A 26,390-nucleotide genomic window follows, 5' to 3' on the forward strand; every position below is an offset into this window, starting at 1 on the left:
ATGGATTGCTCATTTCTTCTGCTTGTGACATTTTGCATAATTAGCAAACTTGCATATGCAGATATATGTGAACTCAGTGCTTTATTTGCAAACTGCTCAAAACGTGGATTGGCGAAAGTTCCTCAGAATCTGCCGGATTATATTACTAATCTCGAATTATCAGAAAATAACATTACAAAGATAGAACCAAATGCATTCAAACAATATGGTAAGCTAGTAGTTTTACACTTAGAACACAACAAAATAAGTATCTTAGACAGTGATGCATTTATGGGCTTATGCGAATTGAAGGTGCTTTTTCTAACAGGAAATCGATTGGATCATACAAAATATCCGAACAATGTTTTCCGTCCGCTAAAGAACATACAAGAACTTTATCTGAATCGAAACATGAGACGTGCACCTCCGTCTGAGCAAGAACAAACTTGTAAATATTCCGACACAGCCTTCAGCTGGATGACTTATCTAAAAATTCTGTCAATTGATCTATGTGGAAGCTCAGATTTTGGCATCGGATTTCTCAAGTTGATACATTTGCAGAATCTTACATTTGATTATTGTCTAGCTTACAATTTTACTCGACAAACCTTTAGTAATTTTAGAAATTCTAACGTCACTGTGCTGAACCTCAGTCGATGTGAACTGTATGAAATGAGTGAATCTATTGACGCTGGAATTTTATATCCTTTTTCAAATGTGACAAGTCTGGATTTATCAAACTCATATTTTAGCCTAAAGCACGCCCTGAAGTTTTTGTTGCCATTCCGTAATAAGAAAATGGATATGATAAATCTTCATCGTGTAAGTCGGAATGATAGAAGCAGTCCAGATAATCCATTCAAAATTGTTATAACAAGTGAAATGATGCAGTTTCTTAGAACCATCTGTGTGAAAACTCTTATTCTGTCATACAATGGAATTGTAGATGCAAAACCCAACTCATTATTTGTTTTTGATCACCCGGAGTGCTTTGAAAATATTATAGGATCAGCAAATAGTATTTGGTTGGAATACCCTCTCCAATACATCGAGGTTCAAAAATTATTAAGTACCATGATTAATCTTCGACTATTCGATTATTCATACGTCCCGCATAAGTTTGCAGAAATGAACTTTATACTCCCGTCAAATTCATTGATCATAAACAATCACATGTTATATACAGATAGAACCCTAACCAATATAACGTTGTATCTTCCACCTAAACTGGAACATGTACGATTTAGTCATGTAATGGCGGCGTCCAAACTGTTCAGCGTGATAATTAAGAATACACTGGCACTGAAAATTTTAGATTTATCGTATGTTTCCTTCAAAGAATTTCCTGATATTTTCATGCCTGAAGGTAACTTTATAGAACTCCTAGATTTATCAGGAATAGATTCAAGGTTATATGTTGATAAAGGAGTTACTGAATTAATGGGAGAAGTAAATACTCTCCTCATACGTGATGCCAAATTAGATCTAACATTTAGAAAACGAAAAAATGTCTTTAAATATTTAAGAAATCGAACAATTAGTATTGATATTTCTCATAATCATCTTTGGGCCCTTCCAAAATCTGTTCGTGTCATGACCAATTTAGAACACATTGATTTGTCTTATAACTCATTCCGAAAATTTCCGAAGATATTGACATCGTTATATAATCTCAAAAGAGTAGACCTAAGATTTAACAAGTTACTAACCTTAGACAAAAAAGTTACACAATGGGCTGACGATGTTTGCAAAACACACAATTTTACATTACTTTTCGTCGGGAATGAATTTGCTTGTAGCTGTGAAAATCGACACTTTTTGTGGTGGCTTACACAAACCAAGGTTTTATTGGACAGAGACGGGCATTATCATTGTCGATTTCCTAATGGAACAAGGACAAATATTACTGATGTTATGGAACAATTCCATGATACATTTTCAGATTGCGATGCTATCGTTTGGTTACGTATAGGTGTCATTTGCATCGTTTCGTCCTTTGTCGTCATTTGTTTATCAGCTATACTTTATCAGTTTAGATGGAGAATGGCATATTTTTTCTATCGAAAACTGAAAATGAACTATGTAATTGAATCGGACGATGTTGAATTCAGGTATGACATCTTTGTTGCATATGCATCTGATAGTTGCGAATGGCTTAAAGGTTCATTAATACCGATACTTGAACGAGAATGGAAATTGAGTGTTTGTGTGAAAGATCGTGATTTTCCGGTAGGAGAAGACCGAGCAGATACTGTCATCAATAGCATGAGAAATAGTAAATTTATAATTTTTATAATTACACCAAAATTTATCAAAAGAAAATGGGGAAAATTCGAAATCGAAATAGCTAAATATGAAATGTTTGAACAAAGAAAACAGAAACACATTATTGTCATAATGAAAGACGGCACATCAAAGGAGGACGTTCCTATTGAATTTAGTCTTATATGGAAAGATGTCATAATGATCGAATGGCCAAGCGATGATATGAATACCGAAAATGTGTTGTATGATCTAAAGTTACAATTGAGTTGAAATTGTGGTATCACTTTTAGGAAGTGGTGTAATAAACTGTAAGTTTGATAGAGCTATCTTGCTAACATGTTCATATATCAATGAAGAGTTTTTAAAATTGACATAAAGAGACGTTCAATTTACGTTTTGTCCTAACTTGACTTGAACATTTGTACATAATTGAATTTATCTTTTGTTTTGCAAAACAATTGGGATATGTTTTCCTTCGATTAACTCTTTAAAAAAGAGAGACGAAAGATACCAAAGACACATTCAAACTCGTAGATCGAAAATAAACTGACAACGACATGGATAATACGAAAAAGAATGACTTAAAAATAATAGTACACAAGACACAAAAGGGCAACCTATATAGACTAAGCAACCCCGTCAAACACTCGGGGGGAGGGGGGTCTCGTAATGATCGATAAACTTGTCGACAAACCTGAGTATGCTTTATTTGAATATAAAGTATGTGCATGTGAAAAATTGCAAAGTTCTCTTTTAAATATTTAATTTTAAATAATTGTGTTTCCTGTTTATTGTGACTATTGTCACTACATATATTTTTTACATGTTATTAAGCTATAGCGTTACAATAGATTATGCATTCATTTATTAAGTCATTCAATTCATGATTATCGGTCAATCCAGTCATGTTAATTATAGCTTTGGTGCATTATGTATGTAAATATACAATACAATATTGAAGACATTTAAAAAAACCCACAATAAGTGTGCATTGTATCAACATTTAAAGACATTGTATAAGATGTGACATGTGCATACAATTGCAAATGTATATCAATTTTTTTTTCATTTATAACTTATGTAATGTCGTATTGTATGATGTGTTCCATTGACCTTGGGTATAAACAGCGATGTATATATTCTAGTTCCATACCGATAGCAGATCCATAACTCCTAGCTATCAATATATAACTCAGTTCCCATAACTTCCAAAAGAAAAAAAATGTTGAGCACCAGAACTTTAGGAATATATACAGTATTGAGATGTACAACTACGATTATTGATCGAGGATTACAAGACAACTTACTTATCAACTTGACAATACATGAAAATAACACATTTGTAATCAGCAGTGCAAATTTGACTTTTATTCATGCAAATAATAATCGTATGAGTATATGTAAAATGGAAATATTTTACTAAAGGGAGGACGAAAGATACAAAAGGGACAGTCAAACTCACAAATCCAAAATAAACTGACAACGCCATGGCTGAAAATGAAAAAGACAAACAGACAAACAATAGAACACATGACACAACATAGAAAAAACTAAAGAATAAACAACACGAACCCCACTAAAAACTAGGGGTGATCTCAGTACTCCGGAATTGATTAGATCCTGCTCCACATGTGGCACCCGTCGTGTTGCTTATGTGATAACAAATCCGGTAAATTCAGTAAGGTCACATTCATGAAAGGGAAGGGGATTGCAGTTACGACGTAAGAAACATATCCGATTTAATAATGATCTCGTCGCACCAGAAAACCACAAAAAAAAAACAGTTAAAAGGTCATACTACACTGAAATTTTCATCGAATTATATCGTTTTTCATATAAAGGAGAATGTAGGTTACATAACTACATGTACAAGTATGCTTTTCATAGTACACACAGATATTTGTAAGTGTACGTAAATAAGTGTTAACATATGTATTGGTATACAGGTATAATGAATAAAAACACAAAAGATTAACGGGTAAGATATTACATGAAATAATTGATTATTGGTCAATATTGAATTATTAAGCAAGAAATGAGCTAAAAGGTAAAATATTGCCGCATAATATCAATATCAACTGATATAAAAACACATGTATTTGTTTGAAATGTGGTATAAATAGTATCCACGATTACCATTAATATCGTATATCCACCTAAACTATCTATTCGTGAAAAATTATAAGTATCAACTCAAAATCTACTTATGTATATATATGGCACAATAAGACAATTACTCACTAGTTCCGTTACAACATTCAACCCCCACTTATAACTGTCGTATCCGTATCGTGGGAAATTATAAGTATCCACCTTGAGATATTTATTATATTATAAGTTCATATCAATATATACCAAAATTTCTTTATATTTCCAATAACCAAAAAAGATAAGCATTAGGTGTTTTAAATTTCCGAATGCCATGTTTGCTTAAAATTGATCTGAGAGTCCATATTTTACCGCTGCAACTAATCCGTTGGGATCGTCACCATTCTGAAGTAGGGAAATATTTGATAATCCACATTCATTTAATATGCCATTTACATTTAACACCTAAAAATGGGCCATAGTATGTCTAGAATGATTGGCTGTAGATGACATTTACAATGCTGTGTATTGTCCGTCGCATCGTAGATAGTCCGTGTTCAAAACAGATACAACACTTTAACTACTATAATTCGCAGCAAAACATTATGTTATTGTTCTGCAAAAAAGAAATATATATATCTATAGTCTATTTTCAGATTTCTGTCATTACTCTCTCTGTTGTGTATTTATGATTATAAGCATTTGTTTTTTAAGTATACACGTCTTGCAAATATAGTTACTTGTTTCGTGTTAAAAGTCGGATAATATATAAATTTAAAACGTTATAAATAAAACTGTTAAATTTTCAACTATTGTTGTGCATCATAACTTGTTTTCTTATAGTTTTGAAAGTCTTATATATCAAAGTGTTTGATTTTGTAAACAATGCGCCGAATGCTTCTGTATTACGTTTTGTGAAAGTAAGTAACGCAAATTCAAGATAATACTTTAGATATGATGATTGGTTAGTTTGTTTGTAGGTGTGTCATACCTATATCTCTATGGCACATATATATTTTAGAATAAATAATTGATTTATCTTCGCTTGTGATCTGAACATATTACGTCTATAAGTATGTTAGATCAATATCTAGTCCTAGCCATTCTGTATGTGTCGTTGCGTAGTGTGTGTGAATTGGACTTAGTTCCGTTCTTTATCCTAAACAAAAATCAAAAGTAAAGGACTAACATTACCGTGCAAAGCAAATGATCATCTATGCGGGAGGAAATTTTCAAAACTTATTTATTAATATCAAATGGGTGTTAAAGAATATCTCCCGTAATGTTTTTTCGCACATTCTGACTAAAAAGTACTCGAGTACAAGAAAGGCTAGCGCTAAAATCTCTTAATTATATAAAATAAAAAATATGTGGTATGATTGCCAATGATACAACTTTCCACAAGACACCAAAATGACAGAGACATTAATAACTATAGGTCACCATAAGGCCATCAACAATGAGCAGAGCCCATATCGTATAGTCAGCTATATAAGGTCCCGATATGACAATGTAAAACAATTCAAACGAGAAAACTAACGGCCTTATTATATAAAAAGAACGACAATCAAATATTAAAAATACTCGAATTAAGAAATAATCTATCAGTTTGGAAATAAACAAAATATTATGATTGATATTATTGATATTATTGATATTTTAATCAAACATCTTAATACTCTAAAGTATGAAAAGCTGCAATGGTTCTGTATACAATTCGTTCCCATGTCTAATTAGTTTGACGCTGAATGGAGAATGGTCTAGCCGTCTAGGTAACAAATATAGAAACTCCACATAGTTAGAAAGAAAAATTATTGAAATTCTAAGGATTGATAACATTAACACCATAAACGAACCAAATCAAACCACCAAATAATTACTCGAAGACTTTCAAAATTGTTCAATTTTACATTATAAACGTTCACAAATACAAATCAGTATTGTAGTGGAGAATATTAAGCGCATGCACTATTTTATCTAGAAGAATAGGAACTATGGTCAGGATTAGGAAGTATATCATATAAATACAAACCATGGACAATTGTTTTTTCTTCATTTCTGTTTTGCTGTAATAGATAATTTGAACATTTCCTCTTGAAACTTGTCTATGTTTGTGACATGAAAAAAGAAAAAAAAAAACAGTTGATTTTCACAATGAGATTATGTTTAAAACATATGCATTATGAAAATGATGTAAAATGAAATGGTAGCAAAAACTGTAAACCCAATTCTGATCCAAACTACTTATTGATAGCTTTTAACTTAAATATGATTGTTATCACTATTCTGCAGAGAAACACCTTTCCGGTGCTAATTCTTATTACACACATTCTACTGTGGAAGATATAATAAGATGAACTCTGTAACCTTCAATAATTCGGTGACTAGTACTAGCAAATATCATTTCATCTGGGAAACTGGGGAACACGTGCTTTGTTGTGATGCAACCCGGATATGAAAGTAGATCATACGACAAAAGGAAATAATTATCCAGTATCTTATAATATATTTACTTAACTCTGAATAATTACCAAACAATCTACGATAAGTACATCTCAGTGTACATTGTTTTTGTTTTTATCATAACCTCCAATATAAGGAATACTTATTAAATAAATATGGCTGTCCTGTATACCTTTATAGGCCATATTACATACCAAACAAACGATTTGAATATTTTGATGTAGTGTGTATTTGCCAGACGGGGTATTAATTTTTCCAGAGGCACTTGATAGACATCCTATTAGTTTCATGGTTCACGAATGGTTGACCGATACGATTAGCCATCACATGTTTTTGCGGTCTAAAATCTTTCGATTTTTTGATCCCAGTCATATAATATGTAAATTTAACCATCGTTAAAAATTCACAGGATACATACATAGATATTGTGAACAAAAATGATTTCACATGGCCAGTAACGCATGCATAACAGGAGACGCGTAGCCTGTCGAAGCACCATGTTTGGGTTCGTTTAATTACCTCAGTTTTTGTTTTTATCTTGATGGTGGATTTATAACATTTCAATATCAGTAAACTACTATTTTTGCTTATCATAACATTTCCCTTAGTAGTATATTAAAATACTACTGGTTTGTTCGGTTTGTTTCAAGTATTCAGAAATATAACAGCTTGGTCTGGTGTAGCCTGTACCTTTATTCTAAGGTGTTGGATGCATTCTATAAAAAAGTTTTGGCACACAACCTTCTATATGAACCACAAATGATTCCTTTATTAGTAAAATTCGTACATGTATGTAGATAGTTATCAAAGGTACCAGGATTATAATTCAATACGCCAAACACGCGTTTCGTATACATAAGACTCATCAGTGACGCTCTCAGATCAAAAATGTTACCAAGCTAAACAAGTAAAAAGTTGAAGAGCATTAACGACTAAACATTCTAAAAAAAACTGTGCCGAATACAGCTAAAATAATCTATTCATGTGATAATAAAATCCTTAGTGTTTCGAAAAAAAAGATGACCTTTAATTGATAGTCATGTCAACACCGAAGTGCTGACTACTGGGCTAGTGATACTCTAGATCTTGGGGACGAAACGTCCACCAGCAGTGGTGTCGACCTAGTGGTAAGTGCATATAGAAAAAAAACACCATACCGCTACATATTATTTGTGCATGTTCCTAGCCAGGAGCTTGTACTTTTTGCTGTTTCTCATAATTTGTTAATGGCTTATTGTTTTACATTGTTTGTTCTTTCTTTTTTTGTGTCGTTACATCCCTGTCCCAATTTTAAAGGGGAGTGTTTGGTGTCAAAATACTAGTTTACTTCGTCGTATTCTCTATGTGCATTTTTAAAGTCAGGAACCTATTTTTCAATGGTTGTCGTTTGTAGCTGTTTTACGTATTTGCTTTTCGTTCATTATATTTTACATAAACTAGGCCGTTATTTTTGTCTGGTTTGAATTCTTTTCCATTTGTTGGCCCTTAGTTGTTATTTTGTTTGTCATTAAGTCTTGAGGAGAGTTGCTTCATTGGCAATCATACCACTCTTCTTTTTAAATGTACAGGTATAACTTATACAGGCTATATCATCTATTGGATACTTTCCATGAAAACATCCAATCCTGGTATTCATGATGAGTTTATTCACCCTTAAGTTTAAATATGATTACACAAGTATTGCTCTAGAAACTATCATTTCAATAGAACAGGTTCCAAACTGACAGTCTATCAACAGAGGTAACGACCCAATAATATACCAGATTATAGTCTACTTTCAGCAGGAAGGATCCAGTGGTGTGTACCGGACCCATAGTTCTTCAGAAGTATACCTTGTAAATGATACGTATCGAACATATAGTTCATCAGCTACAGTAACGACCCAAAGATTTACCGAACTAAAAGGCCACAAGAAAAAGTATCGACCGATAGTATACTGATCTGAATATCAGAATGCAATGATACCGAACAATGTTAGATTGACCATACATCGATTAAATTGCATACTCCATGTGGTTCTAAAATAATTTTTATCAGTTGCAGTAGAGATTAAAACTTTTAACAACTAAACATTGAAAAACCAAATGGTCCTTTATAGATAGGCTAGATCAGTTTTTATGTAATATAGAGTTGAAATGATACTATAAGAATACTATTGCATAATGAATAATTAATTTCTAGACAAAATTTATATGTATCATCAGTAATATCAGTTGTTAAAACATTAAGTACCGATTTTAGGATGCACATAGTCCACCAGGAACAGTTTTGAATCAGTGGTAGAAATTTTATGAACTGTACATTTTCAAGTAAAAACATCATTACAATGAGTACTAGTAAATCAATTTAAGATCAATTTTGAAAGATGAAATATTATTTTTTAAATATGTCCTTTGAAAAATTGATTCATTACTTTTTGTCGACTTTTGTTAAGCCATATTTCTTAATATGATTAAATAAAAAATGATTGATCGAACAACGAGAAAACACTTCGATCTAATTATTACTAAAAATATTGTGAAAGACTAGGGACTTTGTATCTAAGGAATAGACTATTTGCAGAACATTACGGAAATTTTAGTCCTCAATGCTCTTCAATTTCGTACTTTATTTGGTATTTTTGACCTTACATTCGAGCGTCATTGATAAGTCACGCGTCTGGTGAGAAAAAATTAAATCTTTGTAAGAAGAATGGGTTTAATAAACAAATTGATAAAGCTGACTTAATGTTTATGATAAACACAACATTCATAACAATGTACCTTTTAACCACGTAAAAGTTTGTTATTTTTCGTAACCTTTTGCGTATTTCTTTAAACGAAAAACAAAGGAAGTAAAAAATATGGAGGCGAACAAACGTCATAAAAGTCATGGTCATCGGCTGGTAATTCCCTTTTTAAGAATAGCCGGATTATCATATGTTCAGACATTTTTCACTTATCAAAACAACATTCGAATTATTACAAACGAATCATACGTATGTTGCGAAGAGATAAAAGAATGTGTTATCTAAATGTAAACTTAATAATCCTAGTCCATTCATTGTAATATCCGTAACTTCTCCTATAAATATGGAAGCACATTTACAATTGTATATAAACAAAAGCACGTGGAGAAACAACTTCAAAATATGTAAGAAATATTAGTAATTATTCACCGTAGCTAAATCTATAGACATATACATTTTTGTCATAATATTTAAAAGTTTTGATATAAATTCTTAAGATTTTTCGGCATCAATTGCATCAAAATTTTATATTTGGGTAGTGTGCTTTGGGTGTGCAATTGAAAATAATTGCGTTATTTGGAAAATTAAGCATTGCTTGTAGACCTTCAATTGTCTCTTTCCAATATATATTTAGACTCATTGGTTGATATATATCAAAAAAGGGGTATAGACACCTATATATTGTTGATGTATAATTTTCCCATCTTCTTAACCAGAACTGCTAAATTCTCAATTGTTGCAAAATCAAATATTGATATTTTACTTTACGTGTATATAAACTAATTACTTAATTTACCATTCTTTATAAGACATTATTTGTAATTCACAGGAAAACAATATGTTGACACAGATTTATACAGTATGCACATTTATTGCCATGGTCTTCGCGCACGGTAGACTTATATCTCCTCCTGGTAGATCCACAATGTGGCGCTATGGGTACAACACACCTAAGAATTACAACGATAACCAGATGTCTTGTGGAGGATTTTATGTAAGTCTTCATACACACCTTAGTTTTAATTAACAAAGGTTTCAAGTTGAATCAATGAAAACATAATGGTGTCTTGTACGACTAGATCTTAGAAACTGAGAACTGTCATTTACATTACAAGAAGGTAATAAATCTGCATCTTTAATATACTCGAGTATATGTTTAATTTACTACTTCATAAATGTTTGAAATTTTCATACTTATATCATTTGTTTTTCGTACACATCACAGCGCAAAGCTATGTGTTTCATTCGATTTGCAAGCTATTTTGAATTAACAAATTCTGTAGACCAGCTAATTGTTAGAGCGATTTATTTTTCGCAAATTTCAGAAGTAAAAAATACAACGCGGATATAAATTGTTGCGAGTATGTCATCTAAATAAAATAAATGTGAAAAACGCGAATTTAAAAAACTTTGAAAAAGGCAAGAAATAGCTCAACGCGATATAGTATCCAAGAAAAAAGTTTGTTTACAGTATAATTTCTGAGAGTCTGCCTCATGATTTTGCTAACGTTCTTTTTTTTTTTATTAAGATTTGAATTGGTACAGGTTTAGGATAGAAGATATTAAATAAGTACATTAATGATACAGTATGGGTAATTCAAACCCGATAAACAACATAAGCTTCATGTTTACGTAGTTTGTGAATCAAATACTGCAAATGATTTTTGAAAAAGATTACATTTGAATGTATCATATTTTTCAGAAACAATGGACACTTAATGGAGGAAAATGTGGCGTATGTGGTGACCCATGGAACGAGGCTCATGATAACGAGGCTGGAGGAAAATATGCAACAGGAACCATTGTTAGTCAATACAAGACAGGACAAAACATTCAGGTTAAAGTTCAGATCACTGCTACTCATCGTGGATATTTTGAGTTCCGTCTTTGTCCGGTTAACAATCCCCGTCAGCCAGCCACTCAAGCTTGTCTAGATAGGAACCTTCTTAAACAACATAATGGTCAGTCGAAGTTCTATGAACCAGGGGCAATCGGAACATATACAGTTGATCTTGTTCTTCCTCAAGGTTTAACATGTACACAGTGTGTATTACAGTGGAAATGGAATACTGGTAAGATAAATTTATCTTATTTCAATCTATACAAATTACTAGAGATAAACAATTTTACAACTTTTATTGATTACCATAGAAATAATATAAAATTGAGAATGGATGGGGAATGTGTCAACCCGACCATAAAGCAGACAACAGGCGAAGTCCACTAGTGGGTCTTCAATGTAGCGAGAAACTCAATAAGTATGAAAATAATTTGCATTATTCAGAAAAAATTGTCTCCGTATATCAATGCTGGTCTTTATCCACCTTTAAAAATGAAATGCCACACTTTCCTTATATATATTGTAGCCTTAAAAGAGGGACGAAAGATACCAGAGGGACAGTCAAACTCATAAATAAAATAAAAAACTGACAATGCCATGGCTAAAAATTATCAGGACAAACAGACAAACAATAGTACACGCGACAGAACATCGAAAACTAAAGAATATACAGCACGAACCCCACCAAAAACTAAGGGTGATCTCAGGTGCTCCGAATGGGTAAGCAGATCCTGTTCCACATGTGGCACGCGTCGTGTTGTTTATGAGTTATCAAATCCGGTAAATAGTCTAATTCGGAAGGACACATTTATGAAAGGGCTTAACTGCTCATGTGAAATGATCTAAAATATTGATTCCGGTCAATGTCACATATTTTCAACCATTCACGTAATAGATAATTATTATTGGATGTATATATTGAGTTATTCGTATCACCAGGAACTAATAACGTACCTACTTATATCAATTACAATAAGTTTGTCATATGTCTTCTGAACAGTTAAAAGCTTACTATGCTTGTTTATTATGTCTATTGTTATCTGATATTATTAACTCTTTCAGGGAACTCATACAACTGTGATAATAACCATAACTGCTGTATTGGTTGTGGACCACAAGAACAGTTCTATGGGTGTTCAGATATAGCTATTTTGTCGTCTGGGACAAGTCAGTTTTCTCATACTGGTGTTCAACAAGAACACCCAGTCGGATTTTTACCCATTTCAGGACATAATGTTAGAACATGCCAGGCAACCCCACTGTTCAAAAGTCGGTATCCTTATGCAGACAGATATTGTTTATTACAATGCAACCAGAATAAATGTCCACCAAGTACATACTGCACTGATGCTTGTAGAATCCACTAAATGTGGACACACTTTACAAAATGTATACTCATTTACTTGCCTTTTATTTGATACAAACTTTATTTTGTTTACAATGTTTTTATAAATGTATTTATTGTTATTGCATAATTATCGTTTTTTATAAATAAAATCGTTTATTGATAGATTTTTTTCCCAAATACAAACAACTAAGTAACGGTCTGCAGAGGTGATAAAGGGCTATGAATTTGACAAAAGTTTAAATGGTAGTAGTAATACACCTATCAATGAATATATAATGCTGTAAAGAACGTTTTGTAACATTTCCATCGAAATTGATTAAAGTGCCCATATATTTGTAGAAATTGCACAAAAGGAACTAAAAAATTAACAGCATGCATGTGTTAATTGTTTAAAGATTTGAATAAAGAAAAAATATTTATAACACATAATTGGGGTGGAAATTGGGGTCTCTCCCAATCATTTCCTTTTGGGAGGAAATGCTAGTTTCTAATCAAGTGTAATTAATTGAACAATTAAATTCACTTCTCGTCAGTTTTGTGCATTGTATGCATTTTCAACTTGATCATGTGCAAAATTTGTTAACATTTAGACTTTCAATAATCACCTCTTCTCTCAAAGTTAATTTGCAATTCGTTAGATGTGTTTTATCATTAAGTTTTGTCGTTTTGATTTTCCTCGGAGTTCAGTATTTCTGTGATTTTACTTTTTTGTCATCAATGTAGTTATCTTATATTCGACCATAATAACTATTTTACTTTTGAATTTACAAATGATAGAAGAATAAGAAAATTTTAAATCTATAGTTAGTTTGTTTTTATATTCAATCCGATGTTGTGTTGCTTAAGTTGTTTTGAGTGGTATACAGTCGAATTGTAGGTTAACTTATTTTGTTACAGCTGATCAACAAGATTTCTAATTTACAACCCATCGGGGTTGAAGTGTGTTACTACCTTAAATTGATACGGCAATTTTGTGTATAATGAACGTACAATACGTTAATACGATAAAATAAAGAAGCATGAGTAAAGGTCCCGCTTCGGTTCAAACAAAATGCGTTTGTTTAAATTAAATGTACATGGAATCAGTTGTTCTAACCCGATATAACTCCTATTTGATATTTGAATGAGATTATCACTAGCCGATTTGTCAGATTTATACACGTATCTATCTATTTGATACCATCAAAAGCAATATGTATGAAAAAAAATTCGATTAATATACACGTATGCATCAACACTCAAGTACTGCCTTCGATACTGACAGTTTACTAAGCTAGATTAGTTTTGATAAGAACAAAATAATGAAACATAAATCAACTAACTTATCAAATAATAAAGTGGGTGGGTTTTGATATAGCCTGTCCGATAAAAAGTTGTGTATCCAAGAGGTATTTGCTTAAATTATTTATCAGGTTAGTAATAAGGAAATCGTTTTATCTCATTTGTTTCCAAACAAGGTTATATCTAAATAGTTCAGAGATGGAGAAGGTCAATGCTCTTTAACCTAAGTGTGGTATCTTGTTATTACGGATTTAAATACAGAAAACTCGAAATCTTCTTGCATGATGAATTATGTGAAGTCTTTGAACTTCATTGGTTATGTCAAAAGATTCGAACAAGAAAGACAAGATTTCAGTTACTTATGAGTAATGCATATATATTTAATGGTGCAAAAAGTAAAATCACAAAAATGAACTCCGAGGAAAATTAAAAACCAATCCCTAGTCAAATGTCAAAATAAAAACTCAGACACATAAAACGAATGGATAGCAACTGTCATGTTCATGACTTAGTACAAAAAAGGTGGATTGAATATAAAATAAAGAGGTGTGGTATGCTACCTATGAGAAAATTAACCCCTCAGAAATTGCACATGCAACTAAAAACATTTAAAAAAATCAATGAAAAAATAGAAGAAAGAGAGAAATCAACGAAAAAAATAAATACTAGGCTGCTGGCTTTAGCTTTTGTGGAAAAGGCGTATAAAGAATGTGATGAGGTTAAACATGTTTAAGATCAGTAAAACCATTTATCCTTTAACCAAGTCTTGCCTAATGGAATTCTCCTTTATAGCCTCAACTACGACAAACTGAAAAATTAAAAAATCAAACCCAGAAGAACCCTAGTCTAATTCAAATCCATTCAAACTGTCAGGAAATTATTTGTTGAACTTTTATCATTTTTCTATGTTGTCTTAAAAATGAGATATAGAGAGGAACTGTCTCAACAGGCTAGTTCATATTTTCAAAGTGAATGCTTAGAGGTAAATATTTGGATGACTGTAATATTTCTTTTTATTTTGGCAGCTTTTGTTTTTATGTCAGAATTCCTTCGTTTGGACATAAATGTTAATTTTGCATGTTTTGCCAGATGAGCAATTGAGTCCTGAATTATGGAACGCCAACACTGTCTTATTATGCCCATTTTTCATTATATGTTGTGCATTTACATTTATATGATGTGCATTTACCTTTATATGATGTGCACTTGTCATCATATGATGTGCAAACACCTTTATATGATGTGCAAATATCCTTATATGATGTGCGAACATCCTTATATGATGTGCAAACATCATAATATGATGTGCAAACATACTTATATGATGCGCATATATACTTATATGATGTGCAAACATCATAATATGATGTGCAAACATACTTATATGATGCGCATATATACTTATATGATGTGCAAATGTACGTATATGATGTGCAAACAATCTTATATGATGTGAAAATATACTTATATTATGTTGAAAGATCCTTATATGATGTGCAAATATACTTATATGCTGTGCAAATATACCTATATGCTGTGCAAATATACTTATATGATATGTACATATCATTATATGATGTGCCGTTTCCCTTATATTCTGTGCAAACATCTTTATATGCTGTGCTTGTGTCATTATATTATGTGCTTGTAATCTTATATTATGTGGTTTTATTTACTTCATTATATGATGTCGAAACGTCATTATATGATGTGCTTTCATCGTCGTTATGGTCAATGAACATGATTACGATTAGAATGATTACTGTCTAAGTCATAACTGATTCCGATCTGCTTCTGCGGAGTAACCGTTACTACTAATTAGGATCAAATCTGTAGCTACCGTTTAGAAAATGGTTGAGACTTGAGATAAACCTTGCCATGTTAGTACCTCGTTTTAAGATGCAAAAAATCACATCTGATATTGTTGGAAAATTGTAAAAATATATATGAATTGCAAAGTTTGGTTTAAATGACGGGTCTTTAATAATAAACATATTCATACGAAGTCTACAATACGGTTAAGGTTATTAAATTTAATAGATAATTCTTTTATGTCATGCTCTATGAACGTTTTAACGAGGGAAGGCATTATATTTGTCAATTTCAGTTTACCTAACGTAAGCATTTTTTCTATATTTTTAAAAGATAATACACGATTTTAAGTATTGTCATTTATGTAAATATTCAATTTGCCTTTCTGATCATTTTAGCTGTTCTTCTATATATTCTCAAGATAGACACAAACAATTGGGAAAAAATGGACTCTGGTAGAGTAATGGTTCATATAAGGAACCGGTCATTTGAAAAAAAAAGAGGGGATAGGAAAAAATAAAGGGGGCCTTTCATTTTATCATTTTTGGAATGGAAAAATGACATTCAATTTTATATAGTTATAAATTTGCCGCGGTATAATGTTATGGCGAATTCTTCGTCAACCGTAGGCATCAATCTTTACGCCTCGTTTCGCTCACCTGAATTGTTAAAACCTGAAAATTTAGTTTCAACAATTTCTTATCAGAGAATTTTTCGTCTGTAGCTATTATTGAATGAAGGCGTGGTAAAAATTAATAAAACCACAAACGGCAAATTCAAACTAAGTTCCCTGAAGTCGCAAACAACTTTCATACTTCAGTACTTTGATTATATATGTTCTTGTCTATACCTTGTAAGAAAAGGTGTCTCTATTATTAGTTATCAAGATAATAGCCAATAAGACAATACAACTCTGAAAAGCAAAAATTGCCCAAAAAGAACCTTTACTATAGAGTATAATTGAGACACATTGCACTATTTGTTTTTTTTTTAAATCTATTATGTTTCCAGGGTAAACACAAAATATTAAAATATTAAAAGCCGCTGCCGTAAATCTTCACTTTGAAAAATTCAAAACACCACTCTCTATTTGTAAGAGAACAACAGGTCTCAGTAAAAAATAAATAAATGCAGTGTTTTAAGTTCATTTAGACACCAGATTTAAAACGCTCAATTCTCCGGTTTTGTTGGATAGATACACACCTTCAAAAATTTGAAGGCTGAAATTTCATTGGCTGATGTAATATATACAAGGACAGAAAATAAAATGACGTGTTGTCAGATCTCTGTATTCAAAGCTTCAACAGATGATCTGTACATTATATATTAATAAGTAAATGTGGTAGACACCGACTCTAGTTTTAGGGAAGGAGCACGTGTATTCCTTGTTCGAAATTAATAAACACAAAAAAAAAAACAAAAAAAAACATGGTTTATTTTTTTTTTTAAGTTTCATCATTGTTTTATTTTTTCCTCATTTTAAATGGAAACAAACTATTTCGCTTCCCTTCTGAAATAGATAAAATCTCTTTCAAGAAATTTAGAATCAAACATTTACAAAACAACTTGCCCCCCCCCCCTTTTCGTCGTAGCATGTTCGCCTTGAGTGAGAGAGGTCGTGGGTTCGAACCCCGGCCGGGTCAAAACCAAAGACTTAAAACTTCATATTTACATGCTGCTTCCCAGCTAATTATATATAGTATGCGGAATTAAGGATTAAGAGCAAAAGCTGGTTGGCTCGGAAGCAGAAAAATGTGTCCGGGTAAGGTGATTTAACGTCTTCCTTCGAAATGCTACCTTTTGAACTAGCATGTTAAAAAATCCGGCTCAGGGTGTCGGTCTAGTACAAAACAAGGTTAATATGCATATCACATTAACATGTTCTTGTACGAATATGCATATATCAATTTGCCGCTGGACCTCAGGAATCCACCCATAATCATCTATACATGTAGTTGAAACTGTGAAATATATGCACAAAACATGACAAAAAGCTGCACGTAAATGTAATGCACCGAGTTCAGCTTCATTCCATATCTACTTTAATCAATTTCGGGTGAAAGTGATGGGCGCTCGGTGGTCGAGTGGTTACATTGTCATTTCGGGGCCTTTTATAGCTGAATATGCGTAATGGGCTTTGATCATTGTTGAAGGCCGTACGGTGACCTATAATTGTTAATTTCTGTGTCATTTTGACCTCTTGTGGAGAGTTGTCTCTTTAGCAGTCATACCACATCTTCTTTTTTATAAGTAGTCGAACTGCTGTATCACTAACATGTCAACACTTAGGTGTGCGATTTCAAATTCCGCACGTGGCAGGTAAGCTCGATTCAATCTTAATTGACCAGAATTGTCTGTTTTCCAAACGAAGGTCAGGGGGTCTCTCCGGGCACTTCGGCTTTCTCCACCAATATAAACTCACCGCCACGAAATAGCATAAAAGTGTTGAAAGTGGCGCTAAATAACAGTCAATCAATAATCCATACCGGTATACTTATGGCCTCAAAATCTATTTATTTGGTCTCACAAAGTCAATGTATGACATCAGTATACAGAGATAAAAATAATAACTATTTACAGTATATACAAAACAAGAGAGAGAGGTTTCAAAATTACTGAGTCAGCTGGAGGACAAACACACGTGTTTATATTTTTTTTTATAAACGAACAAGCTGAAGTTGATATTTTACAGAAATCTTATACATCCTTCCTGTTTTCAAGTTTTCGTACATGGCTTAAAGCCTTATCGGATAAATGTTTTTTGTCATATTAAAATTTCCCGTTTTAGTAACAACAATTCCCAAATACTTTTATTGTTTTATCATCTCAATGTTAGTATCATTGTAAGAAAAAACAAAAAAAAACACAAAGACTTTAATTTTGTCAACTTTCCTTTCAAGTTCCAAGCCTTACAATAATCATGGAAAGCATTGAGTTGAGTCTGCAGGTCCTGTGCTGTTTCAGCCAACAACACCGTGTCTTCTGCAAACAATATAACAAAACACTTAAGATATATTTCTAATTCTCTTTCCAGATCTTCTGTTATAGTTCTTTTAGTCCTGTAATATTTTTAGTCACTAAGAAACTAATTTAGTCAATCAAAAGTAAATAAAATAGGAAAGGTGATAAGTTTTCTCCTTGTCGAACACCATTGTCACAAGCGGGCAAAGTATTCCGAATTATAAGTACTACCGTGTATCATCGGCACAGCGGATATAGCTTTATAGGTACTTCGAAGCGTGAAAAACTATATACCGTACATTCATTTAACTATGCACCGTACAGAAGGATTCATTTGGTCAGCTAAACACAACGCTTCTTGTCGGAATAAAATATCAAAAAATAACTTATGTACAAAATATTTCAATGCCAATTATTGAAACAGCTATACTTATTACGCACAAACAGTGGCCTTCTATCAGAAAAAGAGTTGCAATGAATATTGAATCATATCGGATGAGACGAGCGCCAACTTCTTTGACAAGTATGTGCACATATTTTAGTAAGGGTTCTTGTTTTGGGCGATAGTGAGACTTCTCTATTCACCACCCTACGACCAAATCATATCTTTAAACAACAAATACGTTTAGATTGAAGTACACATTGATATAATGTAAACAAAACAAAGATTTTCGTACCGTGTCAGACGAAAAACCGATCACGCCCCCTTGGTAAGTACCTATATCCGCTGTACCGATGATACACGTAGATTCCAGCGAGTGGGCAAGTGTTGAAACAAAGAGTGATGACACAGTAATAAGGTGGACACAGTAATGACAAAGTTAATCCTTTTTATTCTATTTTTGTAAGGAGACGAAAAAGAGGAACAAAATGCAAAAGACGGGCGTCACCCCATTCATCTTTGTTGGAAAATAAAAATATTAAATAACCTAAATTGGAAAAAGTGTGGCAAAATGTGATTTTCAGTGGGTTTTTTCCCCCTTTTAACTCAATAACTGTATCGTCTACGTAAAATCCGTTGCCATTATACCGAAAAGGATCAAAATAAGTACCACAATGGGGAAAATCTGATGTAATCGGACGAAAAATTAAATCTAAAACACTTCATCAGGAATCAACCCCTTGTCTCTCAGAAATCGTTGTCGCTACTCCAAATCTGTCGACATACTAGTACTCATGTTTCAGAATTTTATTAGCAATTAAAAAAATCTCCATTAAAATAAGATGAAAATAAACAATCTGTATATGCCAATATGTGCTCATTGTTGAAGACCGTATGGTGACCTATAGTTATTAATTTCTGTGTCATTTGGTCTATTGTAGGGAGTTGTCTCTTAGCAAAGATACCACTTTTTCTTTTCTTATAATTACCCACATAGCCATTTCGCATTTCGCGGGCACTACGTCGACTAAGCTTGCAATCTTCGAAATTGGATATTTTCTCACATAATTGGCGTTTTCTGTGGTAAAAGATAAGTTCAAAGACAAGTTAAATGTAAAAAACACTACATGTAAACGTCATATCACAAATATTTCCGACTTGGTATGGTTTTAGAGGAGTTGCGGCTCAATGGAATCGGTCTCTTCCTTTAGTGGCATAGATGATATGATATACTAGATTAATATCATTGTACATATCCAATACTACATTTTGCATCTTACCATTTACAGATTAATATTATTCAATAACATTTTATGAAACAAACCATCTCGCCATATTATTTATCAGTAGATAATTTTATAGCTATTGTTATGAAATATATATTTTTGAAACAGACTGTGATTTCAATCTTGTCTTTTGCAATGAATAGAAATAAGCAGATGTGGTATGAGAGACAACTCTCCATCTAAGTTATAATTTGTAAGAGGAAACAATCATATACCTGTATCAAGTCAGGAATATGACAGTTGTTATCCATTCGTTTGATGTGTTTGGACTTTTGATTTTGCCTTTTGAATTTGGACTTTCCTTTTTGAATTTTCCTCGGAGTTCAGTATTTTTGTGTTTTTACTTTTTATAGGTCATAGTACGATCTTCAACACGGAGCCTATGCTCAAACTGGATAGCAAGCTATAAAAGGCTCTTACATTTGTTATCATTTTCTCCACAGCCGGGAATTTCTTCAACTAGCTCCTGTATTAACTGATCTTAATCTTCAACCGAAATGTTTGAAACGTTGATTTTGTTCAATTGCTTTGTCTCATTTTCCCTATAAATTGCACATTCTCTAGCGATAGATACATATTTGAGCCGGGTTAATAGTTTACAGAAGCAGATCGGAATCAGTTATGACGTAGACAGTAATCATTCTAATCGTAATCATGTTCATTGACCATAACGACGATGAAAGCACATCATATAATGACGTTTCGACATCATATATAATGAAGTAAACCTAACCACATAATATAAGATTACAAGCACATAATATAATGACACAACCACATCATATAAAGATGTTTGCACGTAATATAAAGAAAACTGCACATCATATAATGATATGTACACACCATATAATGATCTTTGTACATCATATAAGGATCTTTGTACATAATATAAGTACATTTGCACATCATATAATAATGTTTGCACATCATATAAGAATGTTTGCACATCATATAAGTACATTTGCACATCATATAAGTATACTTGCACATCATATAAGTATATATGCACATCATATAAGTATGTTTGCACATAACATAATGATTTTTGCACATCATATAAGGATATTTGTACATCATATTAGGATATGTGCACATTATATAAAGATATTTGCACATCATATAAAGGTGTTTGCACATCATATAATGACAAGTGCACATCATATAAAGGTAAAAGCACATCATATAAAGGTAAATGCACATCATATAATGAAAATGGTCATAACAAGACAGTGTTGGCGTTCCATACTGAATGGTTAAATTACTCATCCTTCTACAATGTTCTAAGCTGAACATAACTTTTACTTCTTACGATCACGTCTGAAAATACAATTTTTGTACATACAATTTAGAATTGTCTTAAAGCTTTTGCTGGATGCGACTCTAAATTGAAAAAAAATCCACTTCAATATATTGATGTCATATGTATTTCAATCCGTTTAAATAAGAGATGAGATTCACCAAAGAGGTGTAGAATAGTAGGATGCAATTATTGTATTTAGATTTGTATTTATTAAATATGTTTAACAAAAACATTTAAGAAAAGAAATTTAAAGCAACAATGAATTTTAATAGCATCACAGGTCAATTGTCTTTGGTCTATTTTTTTTGCATATTGTACCGTATAGCGGGTTATTTTCGCGGGGTGTAAATTTTCGCTTATTTTCGCGGAAAGAACAAAATCGCCAAAATAAATTCCGCCAATTTAAAAGTGTACATGCAAAGGTTATGTTAAAAATGTTGAATCCGCCAAAATAATAACCGCCAAATATTGAAATTTTACACCCGCGATAATAACCCGCTATACGGTATTTCCTTAATTTGATTGGCAGATTATTCGTATCGTTTTGGGCATACATCCTTTAAATTTAATAAAAATCATTAATTACACCTTTCATTTCTAACAAAACAATTTAATTATTTCCTGATAGATAATTACTATACTGAGAACTAAAAGTAAAATTTCAATTGATAAGAGTGTTCGGACATTATCTACATCAATTGTTCAACGTTTGATGATATAGATTTTTTTACAACGTAAACAAGAACTTTAATACATATTTCAATTGCCAAGATAAAATATTACTACGCAAGCTTAAAATAATATCCTAAACTGATCGTAGATAAAACTGTAGTACTTACACTGGTGTCCTAAAATAGGCTATTTTAAGTGAGGTGACATGCGATCAGAATATTCTAAAATAATTGAGTGTAAATATAGTGAGGATGTAGTTTCCTGCTGTTGTAGTATCAAATAACTCTAGGAGTATGGATGGGAGATTGTATCTAATTGTGACAGTGACATTTTATATGAAAGCAAAATTGGCATTTGCTCAAGATTGTGATATACGTGATTTGTTTGCCAATTGCTCAAAGCGTGATTTATCAAACATTCCTCAGAATCTTCCTAAAAATATAACAGAACTGGACTTATCGGAAAATTTCATAACCGAAATAGGAGCCAAAACATTCCACAGATATCGTAAGCTAATTCATTTAAACCTTGCAAACAACAAAATAAACTCATTGAACAGTGATGCTTTTTCGGGCTTAAACGAAACAAAGGTGCTTATTCTAACAGAAAATCGATTAAATCATACAAAATATCCAAACAATGTTTTTCGTCCACTGAAGAACTTGCAAGAACTTTACCTAAATCGCAACATGAGGAAACCTTCCCCGTTCGAACCATTTTGTCATGGTAAACCTTGCAGATATTCCGATAAAGCTTTTAGCTGGCTGGTCAATCTGAATGTTCTGTCAATAGATTTGTGTGAAAATCCAGACTTCGGCGATGGTTTTCTAAATATGAAAAAATTGCAAAAGCTTACTTTTGATTATTGCTTAGTTTGTGAATTAAGTAATATAACATTTAGAAACTTTAAACATTCAAACGTCACTGTATTGAACCTTAGTAGATGCGAACTATATAAAATGAGTGCAACTATTGAAGCTGGAATATTCAATCCGTTTTCAAATGTTACAAGTCTAGATTTATCAAACTCGTACTTCAGCTTGAAGCACGCCCTGAAGCTCTTGTTTCCATTCCGCAATAAAACAATGGACATGATAAATTTCCATCGTGTAAGTCGAGGTTCTAGAACTATTCCAGAAAATCCATTTAAAATTGTTATTACAAGTGATATGATACAATATTTAAAAACTATATGTGTGAAAACTATTATCTTGTCATACAATGGAATTGTTGATGTTAAACCTAACTCACTATTTGTTCATGATCACCCACAGTGCTTTGAAAATATCATAATGTCAGCGAATAGTTTTTCAGTGGAATATAATCAGCAATATATGGAGGTTATTAAATTATCAAACGCCGTCATAAATCTGCGTCTCTTCGATTATTCGTACGTCCCGCTTCAGTTTTCAGACATGAAATTTATTCTCCCGCCAAATTCAATGATCGTAAACAATCATTTTCCGTCACTGTATTCAGAAACAAGACACCCAACTAATATGACGTTTAAACTGCCACCCAAACTGGAAATTTTACGTTTCAGTTATGTTATGACAGGGTCCAGGCTGTTTAGTTTGATATTAAAAAATACTAAAGCTCTGAAATACTTAGATTTATCACACTTTGCCTTTCAAGAATTTCCTGATATTTTTATGTCCGAAGGTAACGTGTTAGAACACGTAGATTTTTCAGGAATAGATTCAAGACTTTATGTTGATAAGGGAGTTATTGAACTAATGCGAGACGTAAAAACTATCCTCTTACGTGACGCAAACTTAGATCTCACATTCAGAGAAAGGAAAAATGTCTTCAAGTATTTTGGAAACAGTACAACTAGTATTGATATTTCTTATAATCATCTAGTGACCCTTCCGAGGACATTTGGTGTGATATCGAATTTAGAACACCTTAATTTATCTTTCAACTCATTTCGAAATTTTCCGAAGTCTTTGACATCACTATCTAATCTCAAAATAGTAGACCTGAGATTTAATCAGTTGCTCACTCTCAACAAAATGGTTACACAATGGGCGGACAAGGTTTTCCAGAAAACAAATTTATCAGTACTGTTAAAAGGAAATGAATTTGCTTGCTCTTGTGATAACCGGGACTTTTTGAAATGGTTAACGCAAACAAAGGTTGTGTTGGATACAAATAGAACTTATTATTGCCAATTTGCCAATGGAACGAGAACCACCACTAGTTTCGTTGTAGAACGATTCCATGATACGTTTTCAGATTGCGATGCAATCGCTTGGTTACGTATAGGTGTCATTTGCATCGTTTCGTCCTTTGTCATCATTTGTTTATCGGCTGTAATTTATCAATTTCGATGGAGAATGGCATATTTTTTCTATAGAAAACTAAAAATGAACTATTCAGTCGAATCGAACGACGTTGAATTTCAATATGACATCTTCGTTGCATATGCATCCGATTGCTGTGAATGGCTCATAGGTTCACTCCTACCAATAATAGAAGAGAAATGGAAATTGAGTGTTTGTGTTAAAGATCGTGACTTCCCAGTTGGGGTAGACCGAGCAGATACTGTCATCAATAGTATGCGAAATAGTAAATTTATCATTTTTATAATTACACCAGGCTTCATCAAAAGGAAATGGGGAAAGTTCGAGATTGAAATGGCTAAATATGAAATGTTCGAGCAAAGAAAACAAAAGCGTATCATTGTCCTAATGAAAGATGGCACGTCAAAAGAAGACGTTCCTATTGAATTTAGTATTATGTGGAAAGATGTAATTATGATCGAATGGCCTGGTGATGATATGAACACAGAGAATGTGTGGTATGATTTAAAATTGCAATTAGGTTGAGTGTAGTACTAGATTTTTAACACCTGTTGAAAATGTATCTGTACATTTAACTGTTAGCATGTAGATACTCTATCAGAAGTGTGGATTTTGACGCTTAAACAGAAGGTTACAGACGAATTATTATATTTTCTAATTTAAACTGGTTTAAAAACATAAGTCACTAGTTCATTACAAATGGGATTTTTACTTATGAATGATTATCAGATGAATGATAATTGATTTTACCTTCGAGAGGTAAATACTGTTAAATAAAAGAATGCTATTTCTTCTTATTGCACTATCATTAACCTTATGATCATTACATGAGAAAAGCAAAATATGAGAAGAGTTAGTCCTTGAAAATTAAATCAAATCTCAAAAGTTGTTATTGCCATGTCTCCTCGTTTCTTAGTTAAATTTGACCAAGTTCTTATTTGCCAAACTTTAATTTATCCTTCGCTTAATATTACTCCCAGTGTTAACTACTATGCTAAGGGTATATTTTCTTTCAAGAATACGTATTTCAGAAATGTATGACACTTGCTAATCCACCTTTTCACTTTCTTGACACGTGGTATTTTTCTGAGACATTTGTTTGCTAAAAAAATATTTGACATCAGAATTTAAATCGCTTAATGATGTTGTGACCATAGCTTTAAATCCGTTTGAGTCTTTTTAACTCCGACAGGTGGTCAAAAGTGGTGAGTTATTGCTCAATAGTATTGCCCACAAACTGTGTTATCATTTAATGGTCTCATGAAAGAGACTGTTACTATGACCTTCCACCTTCTTGCAAATTATTTCTAGGAATCTTGTTCTTCAAATGGTATTATCAAACTAAATTTGGTCATGGCTAATTCTATTGTTAAAAATATATCATCTGAAATGATTTAGTTTGGCCTCAATGTTAGTCTATCAACTGCTGACATTGATTAACCTTCATCTGAACGCTCAAAATCGACTATTTTACCTTTTCGATCAAGTGCCTCTTAATCAAAGTTAGTTTGGTAAAATAATCTAAGATAAAAAATTTAGTTTTGGAAAAGAGAATGATGTACAGTGAGCATTTATCATATAATTAAAAGCAAATATTCGTCTAAAAATAGGCTACAAGTACAATTACTCTCATGATAAGTCAATTTTCAATTTATATACATCCATGGTCAATGCAACAA

At 32.3% G+C, this 26,390-nt stretch overlaps 2 protein-coding genes across 2 annotated transcripts; both read left to right on the forward strand.

The window, feature by feature from the left end:
• On the forward strand, nucleotides 1–25,387 carry LOC134684323 (uncharacterized). Its single transcript, XM_063543611.1, has 5 exons — nucleotides 1–2,509; nucleotides 10,333–10,517; nucleotides 11,226–11,595; nucleotides 12,426–12,598; nucleotides 22,663–25,387. The coding sequence occupies exons 1-5, from the start codon at nucleotides 1–3 to the stop codon at nucleotides 25,234–25,236; spliced, it is 5,811 nt and encodes a 1,936-aa protein (XP_063399681.1). The 3' UTR covers nucleotides 25,237–25,387.
• Nucleotides 9,797–12,793, forward strand: LOC134685197 (uncharacterized). Its single transcript, XM_063544694.1, has 4 exons — nucleotides 9,797–9,927; nucleotides 10,353–10,517; nucleotides 11,226–11,595; nucleotides 12,426–12,793. The coding sequence occupies exons 2-4, from the start codon at nucleotides 10,362–10,364 to the stop codon at nucleotides 12,728–12,730; spliced, it is 831 nt and encodes a 276-aa protein (XP_063400764.1). The 5' UTR covers nucleotides 9,797–9,927; nucleotides 10,353–10,361; the 3' UTR covers nucleotides 12,731–12,793.
• Nucleotides 25,388–26,390: the final 1,003 nt, after the last annotated feature.

This window comes from Mytilus trossulus, chromosome 9 (assembly GCF_036588685.1).
Source record: "Mytilus trossulus isolate FHL-02 chromosome 9, PNRI_Mtr1.1.1.hap1, whole genome shotgun sequence".
Taxonomy (NCBI): Eukaryota; Metazoa; Mollusca; class Bivalvia; order Mytilida; family Mytilidae; genus Mytilus; species Mytilus trossulus.

What these genes read in the sequence shown, in the direction of transcription:
- LOC134684323 (XM_063543611.1), top strand. Translation starts at nt 1, where the DNA reads ATGGATTGCTCATTTCTTCTGCTTGTGACATTTTGCATAATTAGCAAA. An exon ending in TGATCTAAAGTTACAATTGA is followed by an intron (nt 2,510 to 10,332) that starts GTTGAAATTGTG and finishes ATTCTTTATAAG; the next exon opens with ACATTATTTGTAATTCACAG. An exon ending in TGTCTTGTGGAGGATTTTAT is followed by an intron (nt 10,518 to 11,225) that starts GTAAGTCTTCAT and finishes CATATTTTTCAG; the next exon opens with AAACAATGGACACTTAATGG.
- LOC134685197 (XM_063544694.1), top strand. Translation starts at nt 10,362, where the DNA reads ATGTTGACACAGATTTATACAGTATGCACATTTATTGCCATGGTCTTC. An exon ending in TGTCTTGTGGAGGATTTTAT is followed by an intron (nt 10,518 to 11,225) that starts GTAAGTCTTCAT and finishes CATATTTTTCAG; the next exon opens with AAACAATGGACACTTAATGG. An exon ending in ACAGTGGAAATGGAATACTG is followed by an intron (nt 11,596 to 12,425) that starts GTAAGATAAATT and finishes TAACTCTTTCAG; the next exon opens with GGAACTCATACAACTGTGAT.